Source organism: Quercus lobata, chromosome 12 (assembly GCF_001633185.2).
Source record: "Quercus lobata isolate SW786 chromosome 12, ValleyOak3.0 Primary Assembly, whole genome shotgun sequence".
Lineage (NCBI taxonomy): Eukaryota > Viridiplantae > Streptophyta > Magnoliopsida > Fagales > Fagaceae > Quercus > Quercus lobata.
The window spans coordinates 20,919,921-20,943,193 of NC_044915.1; the positions used below are offsets into that span (position 1 = coordinate 20,919,921).

A 23,273-nucleotide genomic window follows, 5' to 3' on the forward strand; every position below is an offset into this window, starting at 1 on the left:
GAGCTTGCAAGAATAGTCAGTCACCAGGAGAGGGAGAACACAGAAATAAAATCCAAACTCCTCCTTTTTATTTATGTGTCTCTTATTCAAGGTTAGTACTCCAGCATATATTTACAACATTGCTCATATACTCAAGCATATTTTTACATCATTGCACATACTCAGCATACATCATACATATAAGGAAACCGCAAAAAAAAAACCCTTTTCAAAAGCTCTTATAATATAGCCACTTCCTACACCAACTTTCGACCCCCCATGCAATCCTCCTTACTCACAAAGCACGACCATATTCCTCTTCTCGTTCCTTTGGCCCTTGGAAAAATAAGTCCCCATCTTCGAGGTTGAAGATCCTTTCCACCTCTCTTGCCGGCGAGTTAAAGGCCAACTCCTTTGCCTCCTTTTCTAACTTATTCATAACATTCCCTTTCCCTAGACAATCAAATAAGGAAGAAACTAACACACAACACAGATAGTAACAACTTTAGAATATATAGCTAATTTGCAAATGTCCAATAACACATTTCTAATCTCCCTAGTTAACTTTTTACTAATTATTTTTTGTCAAGAGTAAAAAGTTAACTTAAGTCGATGCCAAATTTGCAAATATGGGTGTCCAATAACAAATTTCTAATCTCCCTAGGTAAGTATAGGCGCCATTCATCAAGGTGATCCGTAAAATATTGACTCAGAGAAATCTATGAATATCTGATGAATATATCACATGAGAATTGGAAAATGAAAAGGATACTCCTAAAATTGTAGTACACTCTCTATTCATTAGAATTTAGGAGTACTTTTCTTGTACCTTAATAAGGTATTTTGCTTGTATAGCACTAGAGGGATGCACAAGACTTGTGTCTGAGACTTAAACTTCGGACTCCACATGCATGTATAAGGCCAAAACTACTGGACAACCCCTGGGATATATTCTAGTCTATTTATTCATGAGAAGTACGTACACCTTGCTTGTAAATTAATACAATATTTTCCTTCTACAGTGCATGAAGCTCCTACAGAGTAACATTACACAGTTTTCTCATTATTTTTTAAATAGAAAGCAATAAGGTGGATCAAGGGCAAGACAAATATACCAGCAAGATGGTACCTAATGTTTCCTTTGGCAATGATCTCGAAGCAAACGACTTTCAGGTCACTATTCCGTGAAGCAATGACTGCAAAAGGATGGCTAGCAGGAGTTACAAACACCACGCCGGGTCTCAAGGCACCGCTAACCTTCCGGTATCTTGTGCTACTCTTTCTTGGTCCAGAGCTTCCCTTGCCACCTCTTTGCCCTCTTGATCTAGAGGAAGGAAGAAAGATGAGGGCATGCCATCTCGAAGTATCCTTCACCTTCAACTATGACAGAGATCTTTGTCGGCCTTGAGTAGTAAACAGGACCAATCATAGATCCCTGTAGTTCAAATTTTACAAAAACATGTATATATATACATCAAGAAAGGAATTAGTAGAAAGTAAATATTTTTAAATGAAATGGAAAGGAAAAAAAATTGCTATAGAAAAAATAGAAATGGAAAGTAACGTAATTATATTTGTACTTCAATGATGTCACCTATATAATAACTCTATATAATAATCATATGAGTTGTTTAATCACTTATGGGTGCTGTTAACGGACACCCATTTAATTTGATAAAATTTAAAATAAATTATTCACTTTTTTTTAGGGATGTGAAAAAAATTGAATATGTATTAAATGTGTGTTAGTTTAAATGGAAAAAGTCAAATTATTTTGTGATAAGTCACAGTTGAAAAGTAAAACTTTGTCAATTTCCTATGCAGTGGGATTTGTGATATATCATAAATGAACCATAGCTAGTTCATTAATAGGTGCTGGCCGGCATCTGTTAACAAAGTCCATCACTTATAAATCAATCATATGATTGTTAAACAATCATTTAACAACACAAGTGATTAAAATATATACATGTGAAGATTGAAGGGAAACGTGAGTAAATTATTAAAAATCAATTATATAATCATACAAATGCTTGATTACTTCTTGTTTGTTGTGTAATATATTGATACATAATCAACTTTTTGTTTGTTTGTGTAATATATTGATATATAATGAGGTGTTAGTGTTGGACTGATGTGATACACAAAAAAATGTAAAATGATATTCCAATTAAGATTTTCACTTAAACAAGTTTAAAAAAAAAAAAAATTGTATTTTTAATATTTGATCTTTAAATATAGATGGGATAAAAATACATTTGAAAATAGAATGGGAGATTTTTTATTACTCTGGTGATGTTAGCAAAGGCAACAAAAAGGTCGGGGTCTTGTAGCTGCTTGTAATCGTTGGGTAGGGCTTCATAGAGACTGCCATATTGGTTCGACTTAGATGGCTGTTTGTTGAAAAGATTGTATGGAGCGCTTGGAAAGCTACCAAAAGGCCAAATGCCAGCTGAACCTTGCTTGTGTTGACGCAAGGCCTCGATTTTTTCTTTGGAGGCTTTCATAATGCTTCCTTTCCTCTGCTTATGAAAGAGCTTGTCCAATTGAAACCCGTTTGCCTGGCTCATTTTGAAATTGAAAGAAGAAGTATAAGTGTCAATCAGAGTTATATATAGAATCTCCAAGTGAAACAAATTAGAGAGAGAACCTATACCTTCAGAGCGGCTTGAAGAACTTCCCGGCTGAATGCCGTGTGGAAAGATTCCAGGTCTTCGTCCCTGGTCCATTGAATGCCTACACCACAAGAATTACTGCAAGCAATTAGCGTAAGTTACAAAAATTAAGAGTCCATTTGGATCAAAGGTGATAGGCCAAGAATGTATTGACCCATTGTGATAAATTAACCAATTGATTTAGCCAAGTTAATTAATTAATTCAATTAACATGCAAAACGCAGTTAACAGCCTTGGTTCCTTCATAGGTTGTCTGGAGAATGGTCCATGCTTCCTTCGCAGTTTCAGTAGAGGATATTTTCTTGAATTCCTCATTCGTGACTGCACTAAATAGAGCATTCAATGCCTTACTGTTGAAGTTTGCCACCTTAATCTTAGCATTATCCCAGTCAGCCGGCGGTTTCATAGGCTTAGTCCAGCCTATCTCCACAGCTTACCACACTTTTTCATCTAATGACTACAAGAAAGCTATCATGTGTACTTTCCAATATGTATAGTTAGTGCCATCAAATAAAGGAGGTATGATAAGAGACTATCCTCTATCTATGATAACCAAGGGTCAATGGATCACATAGTACAGATTAACACCTAATTAGAGTGAGCCTGTTTTGATACCACTTGATAGGCCAAGAATTTATTGACTCCTTGTGATAAATTAACCAATTGATTTAGCTAAGTTAATTAATTAATTCAATTAACATGCAAAACACGTGATAGCACAAACAAATCACCAATTAACTAAAGTGCAACGAAAATTAAATTGACATGGTGATTTGTTTATAAATGAGAAAAACGTACATGGCAAAAACCCTACCGGGTGATTTTAAGGTCACCACTCCCAAGAATCCACTATTATCAAAATAAGTGATTACAAGTAAAAGAATTCCAGTACCTTATACCAATCTACAGTTGAACCCTTACCCCAATACCCAATTGAACTTGTTCTGTAGTGATAATCTCTCATTTTCAATGCATGGCTCCTAGTACGTGACTAACCGATATATATGCGGATCATAATATGTGACTTAATCACCAACTTGAGAAAGATGTTGGCTGCAAAGTTCTTCAATTCATCACACGATGAAGATCAAGAAGTTCCTTGGTCACAAAAGCCTGCGATGTACAAATACAGCAGCTTCAATAGAAAGATGAACTAAGGTAAATTCTATCTCCGGTCACAATTTGCATGAATAAAACTTTGTTTCACACTTGCGCAACTTTTGACGGCCCTTAAAGTAATCCTTATATATGTTTAGGGTTGTGAGAAAAGAAAGTCTAAACATGTACTCATGGATTGGATGAAAATCAATTCTGAAAAACTGAATTCCATAAACCTCGATAGATAGGGTATCTATCGAGCTAGCTGTTGAGCTTCGTGTTTCAGCAGCTTTTTAAACCTCGATAGATGCTAGCTATCGAGCTTTAAAATTCAGTACTTCTTCCCTTGTTTCTTAGACAAATTTGCATGATTTTAACACTTGAACTTGATACCTTGTTTCTTGAAGCATTAAACACATTCTAGATCTACCAAATTACAAGTAAAGTGCGTTTTGTCAAAGGATTAGCCAATTACCTAAAATGTTGACATATGTTCCTAATATGATTCACATATGTCCTAACAAAAGGCGAGGAAATGGGAGTAAAGTATAGTAGATTTAGTTTAAAATTAGCCTATTTTCAATCAACTTACTTTATTCTCATTCACTCCCCCTTAATCCCCCTAAATCCAAACGGATCCTAAGTGTTGCTTGCTAAGATGTCATGGTCTTGGAACATATTCAAACCAGTTGGAATGTAATGTTACCATTTAACCCTAACCCTATGATCGATGTTATTTCATCATTATTCTTTTACTCTAATTTCATTATGCCATCTTTGTAACAAGAAACTATATGGAGACATTGAGATTACCTCGAAATGCCCAAGAATAGAGATGGTTTGAAGGATTTTGACAACATAAAGCTTCTCATTTTCATCCCTATTGATCATATATATAGGCGTTCCCACTGGAACCCTGATTACATCTCCACATTCCAGGTTAAAGCTCTTTCTATCCTCATCACTCACAACGCTCATTCTCTCCTCATCCCTCACCATAGTAATAGTTGCTCGCCCTGATCACATTATACAATATTAACAAGAACCACAAATTTAGAATCCAAGCTAGATCAAGAATTGTAAATGACACAACGTAGTTCTTAAAACTAACAAAATAAGTAATAGTTTTTTTAATAACATATTTCACATTAGATGACATGTGACATGTCATAATTCTGTTGGTGCAAGATTATGCATGATACAAATAGTATAAGTAGGAAGCCCATATAAAAGTAATACTACCCTATGAAAAATGAATGGAGATTCGATTTGATTTGACTTTTATAAATTCATGACACATTATAACATATTATAATGTATTAAGGTGTAAATGTGTATGTGGGGGTCGGTTAATCAATAAATTATCAAAATTGTGTTAACTGGGCCTGTGGCCTATCCGAGAACGTAAAACTGTCCGAGAAGGCCCATATCAGGTTATAAGGGTAACCAAATGAAAAGATAAGATATCACGTGAGGTGAGTTCAGTATTCGTCTGAGGTCAAAAATCCTTATCGGCAATATGTGTCCGAGGACGACCTGAGCGCTATACTGTTACAAACACACTTCAGAGCTGCATTACCACTAAAGGTGGGACATGGGACCAAGGGTAAAAAAGAAAAGGTGAACAAATATATTTAACAACAGCTGCCTTCGCATTAATTACCTCTCAACCAACTCTTTGGAAGCATTAATGTGGAGGTGATGCCGGAACAGTGATGAAGCAGCCTTACAGCTGCTGGTTGGAGGTTCCAGAAGGTGTTGGATGGGACAGGAAGGGATCCCCCGAACCCAACCCACACGTGTGTGGTGAAGATAACACTAAGAGGGCAGTATATAACATGTAAGAATGCATTGAGAAAAGAGATTTTGAACTTCTAAATGAAGAATACTTAGAAGAAAATCTTACAAAATAAAGAACTAAATTTGGTTCAAGGAGAAATTGGTCGATATATTGGTGTTAATCCATCTATAAACGTGAAGTGTAATCGTTTTTCTTTTGGAGTTCATCTAGTTCTTTGACATCCACGCTCTACAAATTTATTGTTTGGGCCTTTAACGTTTGGACCCAATACCAATTTGGGATCATTACAAATTGAGTCCTTACAATTGGCGCTGTCTGTGGGAAGAGCTTGATCTAACTTAAAAGAAATCCGGTGCAACGTTCATGATGGAGGAAGCAGGTCCACATCACTATGCAGCAGGACCACATTAGGTAGATGTCAACCCACACCAAGCAGAGTCAAGGGGCTCCCAGCATGGTGATCCCCACTGGAGTCCCGAATGGAGAGAAGGCCGTGAGGGGAGTGTGCACACAACTCATACCACCAAAAGTCACTCTCGTGGGAAGAGCCATGTCTCCCATGCAAAGAATGACAGGAACCTGCAACGTGAGGTTGACGAGTTGAAAAGAGAGTTGCGCCATGCCCGGCGTGAACGTTCCCCACCTTGCTCCGAACCATCATCCGAGGAGACGGATGGAGCTAGTTATAGGCGGAGATCTAGAACTCCACGTAGTGAGACCTTTTCCTATGAAGAGGAGCACAGCCATCGACATAGGTACAGAAGCCCGCCTAGCAGGGGCTTGGGGAACAACGCCATGAACAAAGTGTTGAGCCAAGTTTCCAAATCACCCTTCATAAGGAATATAGAAGATGCGATTCTTCCTCGGCGATTCCACCAGCCTACATTCACCCTGTATGATGGCCGGTCAGACCCAGTAGAACACATTAGCCATTTTAGCCAAAAGATGGCTATCTACTCTAGGGATGAGGCCTTGATGTGCAAGGTCTTTCCATCAAGTTTGGGTCCGGTGGCGATGAGATGGTTCAACGGTTTAAAGGCCAATTCTATTGAGTCCTTCAAAAAGCTTACCCGGGCTTTTGGCGCTCGCTTTATCACTTGCAGTAGGGTTCCTCGGCCTTTGGGATCCTTGCTGTCTATGTCCATGCAAGAAGGCGAGACTCTCAAAACTTATTCAGATAGATACTAGGAAATGTTTAATGAAATAGAGGGAGAGCATGATGATGTGGCCATAAGTACTTTCAAAGCTGGCCTTTCAGCTGATCATGATTTAAGGAAATCTCTAACTGGTAAACCTATTACCAGTGTACACCAATTGATGGATAGGATTGATAAGTACAGAAGAGTAGAAGAGGACCAACTTCAGGGAAAAGGAAAGGCCAAGGTAATCCCTTAGGAGAGGAGAGATTTCAGGTCGGACCGTTACAATAGTAACCGACCTCGGAAAGACTTCATTGGGCAATCAGGTTCTGCTGACACCCAGGTGGTTAATGCAGTGTTTCGGGAGCCGGTGCAGCAGGTGTTGGAGAAGATAAAGAATGAGCCCTTTTTTAAATGGCCAAACAAGATGGCGGGAGAGCCTAAGAGACGCAACCCGAACCTATATTGCCACTATCATCAAGATCATGGGCACATGATGGAAGATTGCAGGAATTTATGGGACCATTTGGAACAGTTGGTCCGAGAGGGGAAATTGAAGCAACTCTTGCATCATTCCAGTAGTAGGGTAAGCCAAGCAGGCTCAGAAATGCGTGGGGACGCTTCTTCAAGACTCCCCCTTGGTACGATAAACGTTATTTTTGCTGCCCCAGAGAGGACTAGATCTTGTCCTTCCAGGGTACTGTCGGTGTTCCGACCTCCAGCTGAGGATCATTGCCAAGCGTCGAAAAGAGCCAAGGTGGAGGTCCCCCTGATTCTGGGCTTTTCGGATGAGGATAAGGTTGGAACCATACGGCCCCATGATGATACTCTGGTGGTCACGCTGAGAATTGGTGGGTACGATATCAAAAGGGTGATGATTGATCAAGGTAGTGTTATGGATATAATGTACCTAGATTTGTATAAGGGGCAAGGTCTGAAGCCAGAGGACTTAGCAGCCTACAGCTCCCCTCTGGTGAATTTTGAGGGAAGGATGGTCGCTCCGAAAGGATAGATCAGACTACCTGTGCAAGCCGGTATGGATGTGGTGGAGGTGGACTTCATTGCTGTAGACATTTTCTCTCCATACACGGCTATTATGGGCAGATCTTGGCTTCATACCCTGGGAGCAGTCTCATCTACTCTACATCAGAAAGTGAAGTACCCATCCGGAGGCCAAGTATTGGAGATAGTAGGAAGCCAGGTTGCAGCTCGGCAATGCCTAGTAGCGGCTATACAACATCGGCCAGAGGCAGAGACCTCGGCTACCGCCGATAATGGATTATAGCAATTAAAACCCCCAGCATTACCTTTGGATGTACCAGCCGATGAGGTAAAGTGTGAAGAATTGGAAAGGGTAATTGTTGCTGATGATCCGGAAAGATTCTTCTAGGTTGGGGCTAAATTGTCTTTGCAAGAGAAGGAGAGATTGCTGGAATTCCTCAGAGCAAATGTAGATGTGTTCGCATGGAGCCCATATGAAGCCCCAGGCGTAGATCCGAATTTCATTTGTCATCGACTCAACATGAATCCTTCCGTTATTCCCAAAAGACAACCACCTCGGCGACCATCAAAAGAGCACGTCGAAGCTGTCAGGAGTAAGGTGGCCAAGCTCAAGCAGGTTGGGGCTATCAAAGAAGTTTTTTATCCTCAATGGTTGGCTAATACGGTGGTGGTAAAGAAGAAGATAGGAAAGTGGCGAGTGTGCGTGGACTTCACGGACCTCAATAAGGCTTGTCCTAAGGATCCATTTCCCATGCCGAAGATAGACCAGTTGGTGGATGCAACCGTTGGTCATCCTAGGATGAGTTTCTTGGATGCCTTCCAAGGATATCACCAAATACCGCTAGCATTGGACGATCAAGCGAAGACGGCTTTTGTCACCCCTATTGGAAACTATCATTATAAGGTGATGCCATTTGGTTTGAAAAATGCAGGATCTACCTATCAACGGATGATGACTAAAATGTTCGAACCGCAACTGGGTAGAAACATTGAAGTTTATATCGATGATATGGTAGTGAAGAGTAAAATGGTGTCCGAACATGTGGAAGATCTTATGAACATCTTTGGAATACTGAGAAAGCATAAGCTACGTTTGAATGCTTCAAAGTGTTCCTTTGGCGTAGGGTCTGGAAGGTTCTTGGAATACATGGTGACTCATAGAGGAATTGAAGTGAACTCAGATCAGATTAAGGCCATCAACGATTTACAAGCACCTCAGAATCCAAAAGAGGTGCAGAAACTGACTGGAATGACTACTGCTTTGAACCGATTTATCTCCAGATCGGCCGAGAGGTGTCGTCCCTTTTTCCTTCTACTGCATAAGTGGAAAGGATTTGAATGGACCGAGGAGTGTGCTGTGGCGTTTCAGCAGTTGAAGGAATACCTGTCCAGGCCGCCTATCATGTCTAGTCCTGAGGTGGATGAGGTGTTGTTTGCTTATCTGGCAGTTGCCCCTCATGTAGTTAGCTTTGTCTTAATACGAGAGGACAGCGGCGTCCAAAGACCAGTTTACTACGTAAGTAAATCCCTTCATGAAGCCGAGGTGAGATACTTATCATTGGAAAAGGCCATCTTGGCGGTGGTCTATGCAACACGCAAACTTCCACATTACTTTCAAGCCCATACTGTAGTTATCATGACTTAGTTACCTTTTAAGTCCATACTTAGAAGTGCAGATTACACTGGAAGAATTGCAAAGTGGGGCACAATCCTAGGTGCTTTCGACATCAAGTATATGCCTCGCACCTCTGTGAAAGGCCAAGTCCTTGTCAATTTGGTAGCTGAGTTTGCCGAGTGCCCAGAAGAAGCTAACACGAAGCAAAATGACATGGATGAAAAATCGGTTGGTCTGATCTCCACACAACGCGCTCCCTCCTAGAGAGTATACGTGGACGGAGCAGCAAACCAACGGGGGGCAGGATTGGGGTTAGTTTTGATATCCCCTGAGGATGTCATCATTGAGAAGTCCTTGAGGCTGGGATTCTCTGCTACTAACAACGAAGCAGAATACGAAGCTTTGTTGATGGGAATGAGTATGGTCTAGAAAATGGGTGGAAAGGTAGCAGAATTATTCTCGGATTCAAGATTGGTAGTCGGCCAGGTGAAGGGAGAACTGGAAGCCCAAGATCCAAGAATGCAGGGGTATTTAAGTCAAGTTAGGCGTAGGTAAATGAAATTTGAATCTTTCGACTTGTCGCATATCCCCCGAGGTGAAAATACTCATGCCGACTCCCTAGCAACCCCTGCCACTTCTTCAACATGGAGTTTTCCTCGAGTGATCATCGTCGAAGATTTGTATACCCCTACCCCATCAGAAAATGACGTTTACCCAGGTTCATCAAGTCAATCTAGCACCGACCTGGATGGATCCCATATTGAAATACCTCGAAAGTGACATCTTGCCCGAAGGGAAAATAGAAGTTGAGAAAATAAGGAGGAAAGCTCCTTGGTTTTGGTTATCCGAGGACAAAAAGTTATACAAACGGTCCTTCTCTGGGCCGTACCTACTTTGTGTACATCCCGATATGTCAGAGTCGCTCATAGAGGAGCTATATGAAGGCATTTGTGGAAGTCATATGGGAGGAAGGTCCCTATCGCACCAGGCCATTACTTAAGGATATTGGTGGCCAAATATGCAGAAGGAAGCGTAGGAGTATGTTAGAAAATGTGACCAGTGTCAAAGGTTCGCTCCAAACATCCACCAGCCTGGAGGAATTCTTAACCCTCTGTCCACCCCTTGGCCTTTTGCTCAATGGGGGCTGGATATTGTCGACCATTTTCCTAAAGCTTTAGGAAACAAAAAATATCTGCTGGTCGGCACGGATTATTTCACTAAATGGGTTGAAACTGAACCTTTAGCTAACATCAGAGACGTAGATGTTAAGAGGTTTATCTGGAAGAATATTGTCATGAGATTTGGAACTCCGCGCACTCTTGTCTCGGATAACGGCCTTCAATTTGATAGTAAGGCCTTCAGGCAATATTGTTCAGACTTAGGTATAAAGAATAGATATTCCACTCCATCCTATCCTCAAGGGAATGGGCAAGCTGAAGCTGTTAATAAAGTAATAGTCAGTGGACATAAGAAGAGGCTAGATGATGCGAAAGGAAAATGGTTGGAGGAATTGCCACATGTTCTTTGGACTTATCAAACAACGCCTCGACGATCAACAGGAGAGACTCCTTTTTCCATGACCTATGGAGCCGATGCCATCATCCCTCTGGAAACTGAATTCCCAACGTTAAGGACTAGTACATTTTCCTCGGACAGTAACGATGGGATGTTGGAAAAAAGTTTAGACTTGATCGAAGAGCGAAGGGAGAATGCAATGGTCCAATTGGCTTACTACTAGCATAAACTCAAGCAAGGCTATGATATTAATGTGAAGTTGAGACCGTTAGCCGTAGGAGATCTGGTGCTGAGGAAAGTTCTGGGAACCACCAAGAATCCAGCTTGGAGAAAATTAAGGCCTAATTGGGAAGGGTCTTATCGGATTACTTCAGTAGTCGGAATAGGAGCCTATTATCTGGAAGACCTAGATGAAAAAGCTGTACTTCACCCTTGGAATGTAAATAATCTCAAGTGGTATTATTATTAAAAGTAGTCAAGTTTGGGTTTTTCCTTTAATTTATGCTAATCATGCATCTTGTGTTTCCATACCTAATGACATCTTGTGAAGTATTAAACAGAAATTAAGTTATGTTAGGTCCTCAGACCACAAACTTAGTGGAAATTAATGCCCCATGATATCTATTGAAGTATTAAACAGAAACTAAGTTATGTCAGGTTCTTGAACCACAAACTTAGTGGAAATTGATACCCTATGACATCTACTAAAGTATTAAACAGAAACTAAGTTATGTCAGGTCCTCGGACCACAAACTTAGTGGAAATTAATGTCCTATGATATGTACTGAAGTATTAAACAGAAACTAAGTTATGTCAGGTCCTCGGACCACAAACTTAGTGGAAATTAATGCCCTATGATATTACTGAAGTATTAAACAGAAACTAAGTTATGTCAAGTCCTCGAACCATTAACTTAGTGGAAATTAATACCCTATGATATTTACTGAAGTATTAAACAAAAACTAAGTTATGTCAGGTCTTCGGACCACAAACTTAGTGGAAATTAATACCCTATGACATCTATTGAAGTATTAAATAAAAACTAAGTTATGTCAGGTCCTCGGACCACAAACTTAGTGGAAATTAATGCCCTATGATATTTGCTGAAGTATTAAACAGAAACTAAGTTATGTCAGGTCCTCGGACCACAAACTTAGTGGAAATTAATACCCTATGACATCTATTGAAGTATTAAACAGAAATTAAGTTATGTCAGGTCCTCGGACCACAAACTTAATGGAAATTAATGCCCTATGACATCTATTGAAGTATTAAACAGAAACTAAGTTATGTCAGGTCCTCGGACCACAAACTTAGTGGAAATTAATACCCTATAACATCTACTGAAATATTAAATAGAAGTCTATGAATATCATTTAATGTACAATTGAAGTACTGAAGACCCAACTTTATTCAACTTTTGAACATTCCCTAAAGTTTCAATTGATTAGAAAGAATACATATGTATCCAAAATGTCTCCCTGAGACCTCATAGTATTAATGTTTATCACCCATTTTTAATCGTCAATTGTTAACGTTTATAAGTTATTTTTTCTCTTACAAACGAAAGATAGTCAAAATTAATTCATTCAAATTAAACTAACACAGTGAACAAGTACAAAGATAAGATAAAATAGCAACAACAGTAAGCGAATAAACATAAATATTCTTACAAAAGTCCTAATCAAATTACAAAATTAGTTCTATTTTTTCAACTTAATTTAGAGCTTTGGAGCTTGGCTGGCTGATTTATCTGTCTCCGAGGTGGTGACTCCCTCTTTATCCTTAGCAGCTCCCCCAACTGGCAAGACTGTGGAGGCTAGATCCGTTGAAAGCTTTGGGAGGCCACCTCTACCTCAGAAGCTGCTGCAGTCTTGTCCAAGGAGGCTTTTGGATGGGCAGTATTCTCTTTAGCTGGTTCTGGTTGGCCAGGAGGAGGAAGACTTGGAGGCAAAACCTCCTCATTGGGATTAACGGTTAAGGGAGTGGCTTCAGCTTGATTGGATGGAAGAGCTGAAGGGCTGATTGCTTCGGGGTAGAACACATTCTTTGGCCTCCTTAACTCGGATGAAGCCTCAACCCCAGCTCGGTTAAGGGCTTCATCCCAAGTTTGGGCGCAGTAGATGCGGCACACCATTGGCACCTCGGCCCTCAGAGTCTCCTCCATCTCAACTACACCGATCTCATAGCCCTTCTTTTTAGCCTCATTCGTTGCCTTTTCGGCCTCAGTTTTTGCTCTCTCAGCTTCCTCCTTAGACTTTTCAGCTTGCTCCCTCAGCTTTTAAGTTTCCTCCAAATGCTTCTTAAGGACCGCAATTTGCTCCCAGGCAGCTTTTAGCTCTGCGTTTGCTTCACACAAGCGCTTTTCCTGGTCCTCAACCTGCTTTTGATAGCCTTCCAAGGCCGAGTCAGCGCTCTTGCGAGCTTGCTCCTCAGCAAGTAACTTTTTCCTCACATCAGCCAAGTCCTGCTCGGATTATGTCAAAGTCTGTACAGCCGACGCCCGTTTCTTCTTTTCATCGTCTAGCTGACTGTAGCAGATATTGAGCATCTCATCTGGCTTAAAAGTATTTTGGATAACCTACAAGGAAGAGATTAATACTATAGTCAGTAAAAAGTACACATCAATGAGTAATGATCACAAAAAGAAAAAGAAAAGAGTTAGCACTATACCATGCCCAAGTATCTTTTATTATTGAGGATGAGTTCATTCTTCCTCGCGTTCTTTATTTTGGCCATGTCCTTTAGGAGTAACAAGGCCTCATCTATAGCCGAGACTACGTGACATCCAATGCCACCGTTGAAGTCCCTAATAGATGCATCATCTTGTAAGGGCTCCCCACCATGCATGGGTGCTGGCAGCCAAGCTTGAGGCTCAGGAGGTTGAGTATCAAACCTCTCTTGGCCTCGCTGAGGAAGATGGCTAGTTTTTTGCTGCTTTACAGCTCGTTGGGCATCCTCCTCGCGGGTCGGACAAGACTTGCCAACATCCACCACATCCTTCCCCTTCTGCTCCCTGTGCCTTTTTAACTCGGCAGCATCAACTCTGACTGGCTGGGGAGGATGATGAGGAGGTTGGTGAGGAGCAGGAGGAGGAGACCTGGAGGGAAGAGAAGGAACTTGGGATTGCGTTGATTTTGCCGGCGCATTCTTCCCGGGCTGATTCTCAATTAATTCCATCAAACTTCTTTGGGGCTTCCTTTGTATCCCCATCTCGTTAGGATCTTCTTCGTAGTGTATAGGTTGATCAAAAATCCCAAAGTCGTCCAAGGAGTCTGAGAGTTCTACAACTTCTTCCTCTTCTTCTTTTTCTTCCTCTTCCTCTTTCTCTTCTACTTCCTCTTCTCTAAGGACAGGCTGGGATGAAGAGGCTCTTGTTGAGACGGCGACCATAAAAAAGGGCTCAGTGTGGGATGTATCCTGGGGAAGTGGAATACCTTCTAAAACAATGAACCCCTTGTAGGCAACACTAATACGGTGAAGTCGAGGATCACAGGCTCTGATCACGCACTTCGGTGCCTGGAAAGCAAACGAGAGGGGGGTGTAGCCGAGGATTAAATGGGCTGCCCGAAGTTGGCTGTCAGCTTCGTTCACGTATATCTCGGCTTTCAATGTCCTATCCAAGCTTGCTTTGTTGACTAACTTAAGGTTGGGCTTCGTGAAATGTCTATCTGCAAAACCATTGGATTGAAATGAAACGTCATTAGGGATAAGAATTCTAAGACTCAAAACAAAAAAAAAAAAAACAAAAAAAAAAAGGAAAAATATGTATGAGCTGGATATTATGGATCTATGACTGCATTCCCACCTGGTGTTCCTTCCTCCGTGGAGCATGGCAGACCATCATGCCATTCCCCAGAAAAGATAAGGAAATCCTCCTTTAAGTTCTTGTTTGAAGTGGGAAGGCACCAAATTAGCCTCACCTCGGGATATCTCGACTTGAGATAATACCCCTGCCCCTTCAAATGATGGAGGTTGTACACCCAATTCACGTCATGATGGGTCAGGTTTAGGTCCATTCTCTCGTTCAAAGCCTCTATACTTCCCAAGACCCTAAACATATTTGGGGCACATTGAGTTGGGGATAACCTAAAGAACCTAAGGTAGCTCCTAGTAATTTTACCCATGGGGATGGTCATCCCGCCTTCTATGAAGGCAATCATGGGAATAACCACTTCCCCTGTTTGTCTAGTGTCGGCCCATTCCCCTTGGGCTACGTACCTCATACCCACCGTTGAGGGAATCCTATACTTAGAGCGGAAATTTCTCATACTTTCCTCGAACTCAACTAGACATCGAAACTTACCCTCCTTTTTCCCCATTTTCCTAAAGGATTTAGTAGAGAAATTAACGAGTTTAAGATGAAAGCGGTAAAGGTTTTGAGAAAACTTACAGGTTTGAAAGAGGGTCCTCAGACAAGATTTATGTATTTGTAGATGTCAGGAAAACGACGAAAAAGGTGAAAGACAGGTTCAGTGTATGAGCTCTAGAATTGTGTGATTGCTGAAGGTAACTAAGAGAATTGATTTGAGAATTCCTTTATAGTCGTGCAGAAGTTATGAGCGGGAAAGTTCCCACTCGTGAAACGAGATAGACCCCCTACCGTTCGATTTACATCTTACCGTTGAACGTGGGAGACAGGGGTGTCGCCAAAATTTAATGCTGCCACGTTCGGGATGCTGAAGCGTCAGGAGCATGCCCAAAACATAAAAAGGTATGGGCTTATGACATCAAAATCAATCTTTTCTCCCGAGGAGTCGAAAAGCAAGATTTTGAGGGGCTATTGTGGGGGCCGGTTAATCAATAAATTATCAAAATCGTGTTAACTGGGCCTGTGGCCCATCCGAGGACGTAAAACTGTCCGAGGAGGCCCATATCAGGTTATAAGGGCAACCAAATGAAAAGAAAAGTAGATATCACATGAGGTGAGTTCAGTATTCATCTAAGGTCAAAATCCTTCTCGGCAATATGTGTTCGAGGATGACTTGAGCGCTATACTGTTACAAACACACTTCAGAGCTGCATTACCACTAAAGCTGAGACATGGGACCAAGGGTAAGAAAGAAAAGGTGAACAAATATCTTTAACAACAGCTGCCTCCACATTAATTGCCTCTCAACCAACTCTCTGGCCGCATTAATGTAGAGGTGATGCCTGAACAGTGATGAAGCAGCCTTACAGCTGCTGGTTGGAGGTTCCAAAAGGTGTTGGATGGGACAGGAAGGGATCCCCCGAACCCAATCTACACGTGTGTGGTGAAGATGACACCAAGAGGGCAGTATATAATATGTAAGAATGCATTGAGAAAAGAGATTTTGAACTTCTAAACGAAGAATACTTAGAAGAAAATCTTACGAAATAAAGAACTAAATTTGGTTCAAGGAGAAATTGGTCGATATATTGGTGTTAATCCATCTATAAACGTGAAGTGTAATCGTTTTTCTTTTGGAGTTCATCTAGTTCTTTGACATCCACGCTCTACAAATTTATTGTTTGGGCCTTTAACGTTCGGACCCAATACAAATTTGGGATCGTTACAAATTGAATCCTTACAGTATACATACACCAATTTAAAAAAAAAAAAATTATATATATATATATATATATATATCAATTTATTACCTTAAACAAGTGACGAAAACATATCTACTCTCAAGGAAAAAGATCATCTCCATAACATAACATATCAAATTAAGAAGATCATCTCCATAACTTAATATATCAAATTGTAAAGCTTATGTACTAAAATTTAAAATATTTCTAGAAATACTTTATTCCATATTTCTATTACCAATTTATTAAAAAGCTAATGATCGAGAATGAATCGATTTCATAAATCTAAAATGGGATTTCATAAAGCTACAATGGGATGTGATGTAAGTTTCAACTTATTTGAGTTTTTAGTCTCTTTTTGGTACTATTTATGGGTCTCATTATATTATTCATCTAACTTTTAACTTTTTCTTTCTATGTATTCATTTGAGAAAATAAGCTTTGTTTAAAAACTGTCCCTAAAGGAGATGATCATATCCCTTATCCTCATCATTTCTCTAACTAATAACTAAATAATTTTTTAAATAAAAACCAAAAGAGAGAGAGAGAGAGAGAGAGAGAGAGAAAGCTAGCTTATAGACTAGTCCAAGCACACTATAATATTATATATTTTAACTAAAAATTAAAAACTGCCCCTAAAGGAGATGATCATATCCCTTATCCTCATCATTGCTCTAACTAATAACTAAATAAGATAAGAATTAGTAGGATGAAAAATTACATGCCCTTGGCAACAAAGAGAATAAGTTCAACATCAAAGTGAGCTGGGCTTATGAATGTCAAAGGATCGGCTTCAAGAATCACCACACGATAGTTCTATAAGAAAGCACAAAGAATCTTGAAGAAGAAACAGAAAGCTAGAGAGAAAATTGGTGAAGAAAATTGACTTTTCACTGAATGAATGAATCTGTACAAGTAATTGTGACTAAATACAAAAACAGAGCAAAGCAAAATATCCCAAATTACACAGGATTAGTTATAGCACGTGTGTTAGTTAGTTATCTCACGTGTGAACACATCCTACTTAAATACATCACTAAACTACAGGTAGCTCTAGTCTGCATTAAACTACAGTACTACAATAACTACACTACACTGCTGTCGTTTTATCTCAGACTTCATTTCTTCTCATCTTTCTTCTTTTGATTTGTTCCTTTTCTTCCAATCTGATCTGATTCACAACTTTGATACTCCCCCTCAAGATGAGAACCAGGATTGTGAATGTTCACAATGCTCATCTTGGTAAGTAGTGCTTTCAATTGTTGACCACTAAGAACCTTTGTAAGAAGATCAGCTAACTATGAATAAGTAGGAGTGAAGAACAATTTGATGACCTTATCTTAGACCTTATCTCTGACCAAGTGGCAATCTATTTCTATATGCTTGGTCCTTTCATGAAACACTAGGCTCTCACCAATATATATGGTTGCTTGATTGTCACAGAAGAGCATTGTAGATTTTGGATGAAATACTTCTAAATCCTTCAACAAAGCCAAATCCAAGTGATTTCACAAGTAGTCACTACCATAGCTCTATACTTTGCTTCAGCAGAAGATATAGAGACTATGGATTGCTTCTTAGATTTCCATGAAATTAGAGAATCACCCAAGAAAATACAATACCCAGTAGCGGACCTTTTGGTATCAATACAAGATGCCCAGTCTGCATCTGTGTATGCTTTCAAGTGCAAATCAGACTTGGATGACAAAAGAATACCCTGACCAAGACTTCCTTTAAGGTATTGTAACACTTTATAGGCTGCATCCAGATGAGGTTTTCATGGGTTGGACATAAATTGACTCAGTTTATGTACTGAGTAAGCAATATCTAGTCTGGTAATAGTGAGATATAACAATCTACCTACCAATCTTCTGTAAACACCAGGATTAGGTAGCAACTCTCCATAAAACTTGCTCAATTTTGAGTTTTTCTCCATAGGAACTCTGCTAGGCTTGCATACTGTCATGCTTGCATCTTTAAGTATCTCTAAGGCATACTTTCTTTGGCACAAAGATGTACCTTGTTTTGATTTGGCCACTTCAAGTCCAAGGAGGTTTCCAAGATTTTTGAGCTTGAATTCTTGATCCAAGAACACCTTAAGTTCTTCAATAGCATGAACATCATTGCTAGCAATGAGAATGTCATCAACATAAACTAATAGGGCTATGAAGGACTGATTGAACTTTTTGGTAAACAAAGAGTAATCGGACTTAGATTGCTTGAATCCACACTTCAAAATGGTAGATGAAAACTTGGAATACCACTATCTTGAGGCCTGTTTGAGACCATACAATGATTTGTTGAGCTTACACACCAAATGCTCCCCCTTGCTGTGAAAACCCTGAGGCAACTGCATGTAAAACTTCCTCATGGAGATCACCATGGAGGAAAACATTGTTTACATCAAGTTGAATAAGGTGCCAACCCCTCACAACAGCAATAGCAAGTAAAGTTTTGACTGAAGTCATCTTGGCTACAGGAGAAAAGGTTTCTGTGAAGTCTAGACCTTCCTGTTGAGCGAAACCCTTAGCCACAAGCCTTGCTTTATACCTCTCCACTATCCCATCAACCTTATACTTGACCCTATATACCCACTTGCACCCAATAGCCCTTTTATGAGGAGGCAAGGGAGTGACAGTCTAGGTCTAGTTAGATTTCAATGCTGCAATCTCAATAGCCATGGCATCCTACCATTTAGGGTCTTTGACAGCCTCATTATAAGATTTGGGCTCAGGAATAGCAGTGATAAGAGAACAAAAATGGGCATAAGAGGGTGACAAACCAGAAGAATCAAGATATTGAGATAAATGGTATTTAGTACTTGAAATGGAGGAGGTGGATCCAGTCTTGAAGGTTGGATTGGAATGAACAAATCGATCTTGAACAACATTACTGCATTTATAATCTTGCAAATAAGCAGGAGCTTTAGTGATTCTGGTAGACTTCCTAAAAGGAGCAGAATTAGGAAGAGGAATAGGTAAAAGATTTGCATTAGCAGAAGAAGAGGAACAGTTGAAGGTGTGGGAGTAGAAATAGAATTTGGTAAATCAGAAATAGGTAAATCTAAAGTAGTGTGAGGTAAATTTGAAGTAGTGTGAGGTAAAGGTAGGTCAGAATTAGACAAGGCAGGTGTAGGAGCTGAATGATCAGGTGAATCAAGAATAGAAATGTCAATAGGATCAAAAGGATGAGAAACAGAAGGTAAAGAGTCATTAGCAATATCTAAGGAAGGGAAAATATGAGGGAAAGTGATGGTAGAATCAGGTGAGGAAGAATATGTGGAGGAAATAAAAGGAAAGACAGTCTCATGAAAGAGAACATCTCTAGAAACAAAAATTTTCTTAGTTGCCAAATTAAGCACTTTTAAACCTTTAACACCATAAGGATACCCTAGAAAAACACATGGAATAGACCTAGGATCAAACTTAGATCTATTTTGAGACAAAGTAGAAGCAAAACAAAGACAACCAAACACCTTTAGATGATCATAGGAATGAATTTTGTTATAAAGCTTCTCAAAAGGTGTTTTGTTACCTAGGGTGAAAGAAGGTAATCTATTGATAATATACACAACAATTAAGACACACTCACCCCAAAGTAAGAGGCACATTTGACTGAAACTTTAAGGGTCTTGCAATGCTCAATATGTGTTGGTGTTTCCTCTCCACAACTGAATTCTGTTGTAAAATGGCAACACATGAATGCTGATGTATAATTCCATGATCAGCATAAAAATCTTTAAGGAAAAACTCTTGAGCATTGTTAGTCCTAATAACCTTGATATTAGTGTGAAATTGTGTGGATATCATGGTGAAAAAGGAAATCAACAAGGGTCTGGTTTTTGATTTAGTTTTCATAAGGTATACCCATGTGGATCTAGTGGCATCATCTACAATGGTAAGAAAATACCTAAAACCATTATGAGTAGACTTTGCAAAAGGACCCCAAACTTCACAATGGATAAGATCAAAAACATTTTCAGACAAATGATTAAAGAAAGGAAAGGGTAAACGTTTCTGTTTTGCAATGGGACAAAGAGTATAATCTTTATTGCTATGTACATTGCTTACATCAAGAATACAATCATGTAAAGCATGAAGTTTGGCATCTGAAGCATGTCCTAGTCTAAGATGCCAAAGATATGGCTTGGTAATGACAGGAATATCAGAAACATTATTAACAAAAGTACCAAAAACAGAATCTAGAATGGAAGATATTGCAAAATTTGATTTGCAAGAAGTTGTAGATAACAAGTAGAGGTTGTTATGCAATTTACCCACTCCAATCATTTTCCAACAAGAAAGGTCCCGTATAAAGCACAAATTGAACAAGAAAATAAAGCAACAGGACAGACATTTTGTCAATTGACTCACTGAGATCAAATTATAAGTGAAAGCAGGAACACATAACACATTTTCAAGAACCAAACTAGCTATAACTTGAATAGTGCCAATGTGTGTGACAAAAACTCTTTCACCATTAGGTAATTGAACAAAAGATGAAATGGAACTAATTATTTTAGTGAATAATTTGACAAAATGGACAATATGATCTGTTGCCCCAATGTTAAGGACCCAAGTTTCCTTACCAAAAACTGTTTTATTGACTGGATTCTTGGCAAAAATGGAATGTTTCATATTCAAGCAAACAAAATCTTGAAAAGAGGCAAAAAAGTTACTTGGAAGAGCAAAATTGGATGTGGTAATAGCATCATTGGAATTACTAGAAGTGGATGCATAAGAGTTCAACAGAGAGAGCAACTGTTGATACTGTTCTGAGGTAAAAGGGAAAGGGTTATTCTAATGCATAATCTTAGATTGCCCTTAATCATCATCAACCATAACCTGATTAGCCTTGGCAACTCTTCCCTTTTGCTTGTAACCTGGAGGAAATCCAACAAGCTTGTAACATTTCTCCATGATGTGGCCAAGCTTTCCACAGTGGCTGCACACAGGCCTTCCTTTCCCAACATTGCCCTTGAAATTCTTGCCATTACTGTTGTTTGAAGAAGAACCTTGATTGAAAGCTTGGTTCTTAACAGCAAGTGCAACTGATTCAACAGAAAGAGAACCATTAAAGGTTGAAGACCTTTGCCTTTCCTCCTAGATCACCAACGAGAAAGCCTTATCTATTGATGGCACAAGTTCCATCATAAGGATTTGAGTCTTGACTTGTGAATAGCAATCATTCAATCCATTGAGAAATTGCATGATTGAATCTTGATGAAAAAGATGTGCAATCTTATCATTTACTCCACAAGTGCATTTACCACATGAACAACTTAGCAAAGGCCTAAGATTCAACAATTGATCCCAGGTAGCTTGAAGATCAGTGAAAAGCTTGTCATTGGCTTGTAGAAAGTGATTCTTGAGTGCATTCTACACTACAGGAGTTGTGTCTTTGTAAATGACACTAGCTGTGATATGAGGTGAAACAAAATTCAAGATCCATGATGAGATCATTGAATTGCACTTTGACCAGGCTTATTTCTCGAGTGGTGTGATTGCCATTGAAGCAGTGATGGAGCCATCAACAAAACCAAGTTTACTCTTGGCATCCAAAGCCATTCTCATTGGCCTAGCCCAAGTTGGGTAATTATCCTCAATCAGAGGTTGAGCAACGAGGATTGCACCAGGAGATTCACCATGATGTAAAAAAAATGGACTGCGAGGATCTTCCATTGGAGAAAGCACTGAGATGAAGAATGTGAAGTGGTTTCAGTGTTTGACACCATTGACAAAGGCTCAAGCTCTGATACCATATAAGAGAGCACAAAGAATCTTGAAGAAGAAACAGAAAGCTAGAGAGAAAATTGGTGAAGAAAATTGACTTTTCACTAAATGAATGAATGAATTTGTACAAGTAATTGTGACTAAATACATAAACAAAGCAAAGCAAAATATCCCAAATTACACGGGATTAGTTATAGCATGTGTGTTAGTTAGTTATCTCACGGGTGAACACATCCTACTTAAATACATCACTAAACTACAGGAAGCTTTAGTCTGCATTAAACTACAGTACTACAATAACTACACTACACTGCTGTCGTTTTATCTTAGACTTCATTTCTTCTCATCTTTCTTCTTTTGTTTCGTTCCTTTTCTTCCTTTCTGATTTGATTCACAACTTTGACAAGTTCTCAATGCCACGAAGAAGTTTGAACCTCTTTGTAAACCTCTGAAGAACCTGAACACTACCTTCATCAGTCTCAACCCTGGACTCAAAATCCTCATCTTCAAACAAGTAAGGATTATCTTCCTCCTCTTCTTCTTCTTCTTGCTCCTCTCTCTCCTCTTCCCTGTCATAGCCTTCCCTTTCCACTCCACCATTTCCCTCTCCTCTTTGCCTCTCGCGCACTTTTTTCTCTCTTATGTACTCGTCACAATTTCGATCACACTGTTGCTTTTGTCGCTTACATTGTTTTTGGCATATTTTGAGCTCCGGGTCCTTGGCCTGAGCTAAACTAGCACATAAAACCCAAGAGAGACAAGAGCAAGCGAGCTAAAGAAACCTTAGCTTTGGAAGCCATTCTTGGTGTTACTATAGACTATAGAGTTTAGTTCTTGATGAAGAGTGTGAACATCGTGGTGGAGTATATATAGTGTGAGTGAATTAGGGAAAGATATGGTGATGAGAATGAGAAAAGGGAAGCCATGCTTGAGGACGAGTGGACCCAACGTGGCTATCATCTGAGAAGGGATTGACAAGTGCTAGCTATAGCAAGGACAACAAATATGTCATCGCCTTGGAGCAATTGTTTCTTCAATCTTCTACATCATTATATGGAAAAGGACTACCATTTTTTTTTTTAATTAAAAAAATTAGGGTGAAATTCAATTTTCAAACTAGTACTTCTGATTTAATTTTTGTGAATTTAATTCTATATTTTAAAA

At 39.5% G+C, this 23,273-nt stretch overlaps 1 protein-coding gene across 1 annotated transcript; it reads right to left on the reverse strand.

Moving 5' to 3' along the window:
- Nucleotides 1-274: 274 nt before the first annotated feature.
- On the reverse strand, nt 275-22,909 carry LOC115970373 (sucrose-binding protein-like). Its single transcript, XM_031090013.1, is given in 10 exon segments — nt 275-432; nt 1,095-1,311; nt 1,313-1,414; nt 2,268-2,540; nt 2,636-2,697; nt 2,700-2,715; nt 4,566-4,768; nt 17,103-17,188; nt 22,514-22,858; nt 22,860-22,909. Coding segments are annotated over 10 exon segments (1,512 nt in total).
- Nucleotides 22,910-23,273: the final 364 nt, after the last annotated feature.